An 8,475-nucleotide genomic window follows, 5' to 3' on the forward strand; every position below is an offset into this window, starting at 1 on the left:
ATAGAGGACATTTCTAGAAGCGACCAGAGTTTCTAGTCGCCTCTAAAAATCAATTTCTAGAACTAGGCTGGCTTCGAAACCATTTTTAAAGACAACTCTTGATAGAGCTGTTGATGTTTCTTGTTTCTGGACTAAAAGAAAGATGCCTCTAAAAATTTTATTTGTAGTAGTGATTAAACACATATGTTAATAATGTGCCACACATTTTCTTAGTCCCCCCTCACCACCTCAATGACATGGCATGCCTACATGAAATGCTTGCACTGTCTCCTGCAATAATCTCTATAAACCTTAACAAATATTTGCCCTTGAAAATTGCCTATATAAAGGAGCTTATAGATTTATTATTAAAACCAACATAATTTTGGCATTATCATATTTATTTTGTTAGTGACTTCATCTCAACAAACTATCATCTCCTCACTCTCGAATATATACTCTTAGCTTAGTAAGCTAATGAATATACTCAACACATATGTATAAGGTGAGTTAAGCATTCACCACATAAAAATGCCATGTGTGATGAAAAAAAAGCATGAGGCTAGAAATATGGCTTCATTTACTCTGTTCCAAAGTATAGATCGTTATAGCTTTTTCATAAAGCAAACATTCTAAATTTGACTAAGGTTCTAGAAAAGTACACCAGCATATGTAACATCAAACTACTTTTATTGAATCACTAGGAAATATGTTGTAGATATAAATATATTTTTCTATAAACTTAGTTAGTTAGATAAGTTTGATTTAGGATAAAATGAAAATAACCTATATTTTGGAACGGGAGAAAATGGCTGTAGCTTGAAATGGTGGGCTACAATCTGTGATCGGTAAGACGTACGAGCGCAGGAACCGTGTCTAGAGTCCGGAGTTGCTATGATACTGCTGGTTCGCGATCACCAAACGAGCTGCACGTCAGGGGCCAGCCAAGTCTGTTAGCAAGTCCTAGAATCTAGAACTATTATCTTTAGTTTGTTATTTGTTTAAGTCAGTTTGTTATTTGCGTAAGTCAGAGTCTAGTCGGTTGAGGATTGCTTGTATAAGTACTACACAATTACGATTGAATGAATCAGCCTGGGATTGAGATTAATATCTTCCCTGGGCGCCTAGGCGCCTACTGTCCTTGTCGTGCTATTGCCGCCTAGCTCTGTTCGATCACGGCGCCTCCAACTCGACGCCATGATTCAGGACCTCGCGCCGTAGCCTCGCCTCCCTACTACCTCCGTAGCAAAGCACGCCGTATCAATCTGGTATCAACGTTCATGGCTACGTCTGGTTCTGGAGCACCAGCCATCCCTCCCACCACCGCCGCCTCCGCCGCCACCACCACCCTGCCGCTCGTGCCATCCACATCTGCTGCCAACTCTAGGGCGTTCCAACCACCACCTGCCCCTCCCAAGCCCTCCGTCGAGGACAGCCTCGCCGCGCTGACCCTCGCTGTGCAAGGCATGCAACGTCAGCTGGGGGAGGTCTCTCTGCGATTGACGGCCGTCGAAGGCTGCCCCAGTCCATCGGCGACACCACCCCTTCCATACTCCCAGCCTCTACTCCTTGGCATGCCGGGGTATGGTTGATCTCAGAGATTTTGCCTTCATCGTCGCTCTCATCGGCCGAGTCGGTGCATCCATCATCCGGCGTGCCGACTGCTACTTCTGGCGTCGTGGTATCGTAGCCACCGGTGACGGGCCTGCCGATCCAATCTATCCCGTTCCCGCATTCGCTGTTGCCACTGCCGTCGATGTCGGCCATCCTGAACGGCGTCGTCATGTCCTCCGCTACTGTGGTACATACACCACCGCACCGGCCACATCCGCATCCTGTTCATGAAGACCATGGGGAGAGCGCTGGAGTTCCCAAATTCCACAAGCTTACTTTTCCTACTTATGACGGCAAAGAAGACCCTCTTGGTTGGCTGAACCGCTGTGAGGCGTTCTTCCGCGGCCAGCTCACCCGGGAGGCGAACAAAGTCTGGCTAGCTTCGTTTCACATGACCGGCGATGCTCAACAGTGGTACTACATCATGGAGCGCGACACTGGCCGGCTGTCATGGGACGCCTTCCGGCTTCTATGTCATTAGCGCTTTGGGCTGGCCTTGTCCACCAACCACCTGGCGGACCTCGCTCGCCTTCCCTTCACCACCAACATCGACTCCTACATGTCGGCGTTCCAGGCGCGGTTAGCGCATGCCGGCCGCTTGGATCCGGTCCAACAAGCGTAGCTGTTCATAGGGGGGCTCCCTGAATACATCCGCGTCGACGTTGAGCTTCATGAGCCCCAGGATCTGCACCGTGCCATGCGCCTGGCATAGGCCTATGAGCGCCGCAACGCGCCATCGAAACTTGCTCTTCTAGCCCTGTTGAACAGACCGTCTCACCGCACGGGCCAGGGACAGCCGGCCTTGCCTCCTCCCGGAGGTGCATCATCACAGGCTGCCTCATCCTCACAACCTCCGGCGCGGGCCTTCAAGTTCCTCACCCCGGCGGAGATGTCAGAACGCCGCAAGCTGGGGTTGTGCTACAATTGTGATGAACCGTACGTCCAGGGCCATAAGTGTGCGCGCCTCTTTTATTTGGAAGCTGCTGATTATATTGTTCAAGAACCTGAGACGGATGATGAAGAGGACCAGACCCAACCTACGGGCCAAGAAACTCCCACAATCTCCCTGTCAGCTATCGCCGAGATCCGGACTAAAGACACCATGCAGGTGTGTGTTCAGATTGGGGACATACAGTGTGTGGCCTTGCTGGACTTAGGATCGACTCACACGTTCGTCAGTGGGGACATAGCTCGGCGCGTTGGCATACACTTCGAACCATGCCCGGGTACCGACGTCGTCGTGGCCAATGGTGACCGCGTTGCTTGTCGCGGCCTTGCCCACGACGTGGGCATTCGGATTGCAGACGAGGTCTTCTCAGTTGATTGCGACACAATTCCTATGGATAAGTGGGACATGGTCCTCAGTGTCAACTTCTTGCGCATGATGGGACCGATTCTATGGGACTTCGATGACCTTTGTATGGCATTCACCAGAGGAGGCAAGCGAGTGTTTTGGTGTGGCATCAGTTCTACTCGGTGGGATGTGCAGTCTACACGCCGCCTCAATGCACTCCAGGGAGTCATGGCTAGTACAGACACTCCTCTGTTGGACAAGCTGCTCTTGTCCTTTGACGATCTCTTCGCCACACCTAAAGGCTTACCCCCCGCTCGTGCCTGTGATCACTGCATACATCTTCTCCCAAACACGCCTCCGGTGGCTGTGCGACCATATCGATATCCCCAGCTCTAGAAGGATGAGCTAGAGTCACAGCGTGCCACGATGCTGTAGCAGGGCATGATCCGTCCAAGTACAGCAGCGTTCTCCGCTTTGGTACTCCTCGTCAAGAAGCACGATGGACCGTGGCGCTTTTGTGTTGATTACCACGCTCTGAACAAGGTCACCGTCAAGGACAAGTTCCCTATTCCCATAGTTGAGGAGCTGATTGATGAATTACAAGGGGCACGATTCTTTAAGTTGGATCTGCGATCGGGCTATCATCAAGTCCGTATGCATGCAGCGGACATAGAGAAGACGACATTCCGCACTCATGAAGGTCATTTCAAATTTTTGGTGATGCCTTTTAGACTCTCAAATGTGCCGGCGACGTTTCAAAGCCTCATGAACACCGTGCTCCGGCCGTTCTTGCGTAAGTTCGTACTCGTATTTTTTGACGACATCTTGATTTATAGCCCGTCTTGGTCGACACATTTGCAACATCTCAATGTTGTCCTCACTGCACTACGCGAACATCAACTCCGGCTCAAGCGTTCCAAGTGCTCTTTTGCTACTACATCAGTACAGTACCTGGGGCACGTCATTTCATCGGCCGGGGTCGCTATGGATTAGGATAAGGTGGTGGCCATCACTAGTTGGCCACAGCCCGCCACGGTGCACGGGCTGCGTGTGTTCCTCGGCCTCGCGGGCTACTACCGCCGCTTTATCAAGGATTACGGCACAATGGCTGCTCCCCTGACCACGCTGCTCAAGAAAGAAGGGTTCCTCTAGACGCCAGCAGCCACTGAAGCATTTGATGCCCTCAAGAAGGTGCTCTCGGTGGCGCCTGTGCTTCATCTCCCGGACTTTGACAAGACTTTCGTCGTCGACTGCGATGCATCCGGGACAGGTTTTGGTGCAGTTCTTCATCAAGGTGCCGGGGCCCTAGCATTTTTCAGCCATCCTTTTGCAGCTAGGCACCTCAAATTAGCGGCTTATGAGCGGGAGCTTATTGGTCTCGTCCAAGCCGTCTGACACTGGCGACCATATGTATGGGGACGGTAGTTTGTTGTGCGCATAGATCATTATGCCCTCAAATTCCTGCGTGATCAACGCCTCTCTACTGTGCCCCAACACCAATGGGTGAGCAAGTTGTTCGGATATGATTTTGCGGTGGAGTATCGACCAGGCAGTCTCAATGTGGTCGCAGATGCATTATCGCGACGTACTGATGGTGACCTGCAGCTTCAACTCGTGTCCAAGCCAACTTTTTAGCTGTTCAAGGACCTTCGTCACGAGCTTCAAGTCAATGATGAGCTCCGCGCCCTCCGGGACTCTGTGGTAGCCGCACGCGGCGAGCCCTGGCACGTCACTGGTGGCCTGATCAAGCATGGCGCCCGTGTCTTCATTGCAGCAGGGTCTGCACTCCTGCCCGAGGTCCTCCAGTTAGCCCACGGCGTGGGTCATGAAGGCTCAGAAAAGACCCTCCATCGTCTCCGCCGGGAGTTTGTGGTCGACCATGACCGCCGCCTTGTCAAAGAATTTGTCCGTTCTTGTTTCACTTGCTAGCGCAACAAAATGGAGCATCTGCACCCCATCGGCCTCCTTCAACCTTTGGAAGTTCCCTCCCAGGTCTGGTCCGATATCTCCATGGATTTTGTGGAGGGCCTTCCCCATGTTCATGGGAAGAGTGTCATCTTGACAGTGGTCGACTGGTTCTCGAAGCAGGCGCACTTCCTCCCTTTAAGTCACCCCTACACAGCAGCAATGGTGGCCAGGGTGTTCTTTGAAGGCATAGTCAGGCTGCATGGGTTCTCGGCCTCCATTGTGAGTGACCGTGACCCGGTTTTCATAGGCCACGTCTGGCGCGACCTGTTCAAGCTCGCCGGTGTCAAGTTGCGGATGAGTACTGCCTTCCACCCTCAAACCGATGGGCAGTCCGAGGTCGTCAATAGGACCATTGCAATGTACTTGAGGTGTCTCACTGGTGATCGCCCGAGGACTTGGTTGGAGTGGTTGCCGTGGGCTGAATATTGTTACAACACGAGTTACCACTCCGCGCTTCGAACGACTCCATTCGAAGTAGTTTATGGCCGTGCCCCACCGGTACTTCTTCCCTACACGACTGGTACAGCGCGGACTGACACCGTGGACAAGCTCCTGACCGACCGTGACACGTTCCTCGCAGAAGTTCGCGACCGGATACTCCAGGCACAGGAATACGCCAAGCGGCACTATGATGCCCGCCACCGGGCTCTGCAGTTCAAGGTCGACGATTGGGTTCTCCTGCGCCTTCTCAACCGACCAGCTCAGTCACTTCTGCCGAGTGTGCGTGGGAAGCTGAGTCCCCGCTATGCAGGTCCGTTTCAGATTGTGGAACGCGTGGGCGAGGTCGCCTATCGCCTGCGCCTGCCAGAAGGAGCCCGGATCCATGACGTTTTTCATGTCGGAGTTCTCAAGCCCTTCAAGGGCACCCCTCCTATGTCTACACCGGCGCTGCCCCCTCTCCATAATGGTCGTCTGCTTCATCGCCCAGAACGTGCTCTGCGTTCTCAGCTTCGCCGTGGCGTCTGGCACGTGTTGATCAAGTGGGACTCCTTACCTGAAGACGACGCCACGTGGGAGCCTGTGGACGAGTTCCGTGCTCGTTTCCCCTCGTTCCAGCTCGAGGACGAGCTGTTTCCCAAGGAGGGGAGAGATGTTATGATCGGTAAGACGTACGAGCGCAGGAACCGTGTCTAGAGTCCGAAGTTGCTACGATACTGCTGGTTCGCGATCACCAAACGAGCTGCACGTCAGGGGTCAGCCAAGTCTGTTAGCAAGTCCTAGAATCTAGGACTATTATCTTTAGTTTGTTATTTGTTTAAGTCAGTTTGTTATTTGCGTAAGTTAGAGTCTAGTCGGTTGAGGATTGCTTGTATAAGTACTACATAATTACGATTGAATGAATCAGCCTGGGATTGAGATTAATATCTTCCCTGGGCGCCCAGGCGCCTACTGTCCTTGTCGTGCTATTGCCGCCTAGCTCTGTTCGATCACGGCGCCTCCAACTCGACGCCGTGATTCAGGACCTCGCGCCGTAGCCTCGCCTCCCTACTACCTCCGTAGCAAAGCACGCCGTATCAGCAAAGAAGAGCACATGCGGCGCACCTACCCACAAAACTTTCAAAGAAAAATTTGAGTAGTGGTGCTTGCACGCAAGGGAGCGATTGAGAAGCAGAGAATATGAATTGTATACTGCTGCATCCCAAGTCCAACAGCAATATCTGATAAAAATATGATATAGATCCAAAGCGGCTGAAAGCGGCCGAAAGGCTAAACATCGAGGGCCATTCCTTCTCCATTGCCAAAACAATTCCTTCCTTCCTTTCCCTCTTAGGAATCCAATCAACTCGATCAATCAAGCTCAAAGTTTTATCATCATCACAATCTCCTTGCTTTTTATTTCATGTTCTACGGTCTATAGGTAGCGTAGCTACTCAATATTGCTAGGTACTTTGCTGAGTGTCAGATCAGGGCACTCGGCAAATTTATCTTTGCCGAGTGTCTAGGGTTTGGGGCTCTCAACAAATATATTAGTTATTTTTTTATTTTCTTATTTTTCATAACGTGTTTTTCCTTTTTTGTTCGATGTACTTTTAAAATACCTTGTCAAATTGACTCAACAATATATATATGATTTTTCTACGAATATGATTTCATTATTTTATGCAGTTACAGCTCAAATTTAATTTATATCAGTTAAAATTCTATAATTGCACTTAATAAATTAAAATTATCAAACGGATTCAAAAAATTACCAAAATTTCACATGAAACAATCTATGTTCTCTATTGCCTATACAAAAAGTTTTGAAGTCAAACCCCAATTCGACTTTCACTTTGACTCCAAATCTTACCGATTACTTCTCAACGCTATGATTCTTCTTCTGAGATGCTTCGGTTTGTAAACATCGTATGTGACAAATTATGCGAAACCTTCTCAATTTTTTTATCATAGCCTCCACGTATGATATCATCACATCATGACAAATCTCATGATTTTCAAACTTCGTTTGCTTTTTTTAGAATTTAAAAATCATTCGGCCACACATTCGTTGTCGTGTTTCCTGAACAAGATGTTCGAAATTTCTTTTCATTTTCCGGATAAGGCCTCACACTAGACTCAATAACATGAATATCATTTTTCTAGTCATTTTATTCTATTATTTGAATCACTTACGGTTCAAATTTGACTTATACTAAAAAATTCCTATAAATACAATAAATTAATTAAATATAGCAAACAGATCCACAAATATACCAAATTTTAACATGGAATACCACATGTTGCATGTTGAGAGTAGAAAAAGTTTCAAGGTCAGAAGAGAAAAAAAATGAAATTATTTGTCGAATGCCAAATAGTTACACTCGGCAAACATATTTCTTTGCCGAGTGCCAGACAATTACACTCGACAAACATATTTCTTTGCCGAGTGTTTTTTTTCTAGTTTATCGAGTGTCGAACTTTGCTGAGTGTTGAACTTTGCCGAGTGTTTTTTTCACAGCATTCGACAAAGGACTTGTTTGCCGAGTGCCCGAGAAAATGCACTCGACAAACATAAAAACACTCGGCAAAGAGTCGGTTTGCGGCAGTGAGGCCTTACCTTGAAACATCGATGCCTTACTTTGACAAATGAGTAGATAGACAAGCTATAGGTGCGCATCGAACAAGACTACAAGAGTATACAATACCTTGGGCGATGGAAGTTTCGGCTTTCAAGCATGTGAGACACGATCCCAACTGTAGAAATTGCGACTTGTTTCATGACATAAATGGGTATCTGTCTAGGAGAAAGCTACATTTTGATTAACGCGAGTGCTTTAAAATTACAGTTTAATTTGAAACAGAATCTAATTGTAGCTAGGCTCCTAAGTCTAGGTTGATGCATGCATGTGTTTCACATTTTTGAGAAAAAAAAAAGAGTGCGCGTGTGAGGACCTAAGTAGCTACGTACGGCTGATCTATCCAAATCTACCATATAATAATATATATACCCTTAATAAAGCTGTATACCAGCTCCCCTGACTCATTTTCCTGTACATTAACAGTTCTTTCACCACCACCGTCCGATCATTAGGCCCCTCCACGCCTTCCCATCCACTACCGTACAAGCGTCCACACTTCTAGAAACAACGCCGCCGCAGCCCATCGTAGCCCCTCGGCAGCCTCGCCTTCAGATAAAAAAA

General features: G+C 48.7%; 1 protein-coding gene across 1 annotated transcript; it reads left to right on the top strand.

The window, feature by feature from the left end:
* Positions 1 to 1,735: 1,735 nt before the first annotated feature.
* Positions 1,736 to 2,074, top strand: LOC136469207 (uncharacterized). Its single transcript, XM_066467496.1, has one exon. It carries the CDS (start codon positions 1,736 to 1,738, stop codon positions 2,072 to 2,074), a length of 339 nt encoding a protein of 112 aa, XP_066323593.1.
* Positions 2,075 to 8,475: the final 6,401 nt, after the last annotated feature.

Source organism: Miscanthus floridulus, chromosome 8 (assembly GCF_019320115.1).
Source record: "Miscanthus floridulus cultivar M001 chromosome 8, ASM1932011v1, whole genome shotgun sequence".
Classification (NCBI taxonomy): Eukaryota; Viridiplantae; Streptophyta; class Magnoliopsida; order Poales; family Poaceae; genus Miscanthus; species Miscanthus floridulus.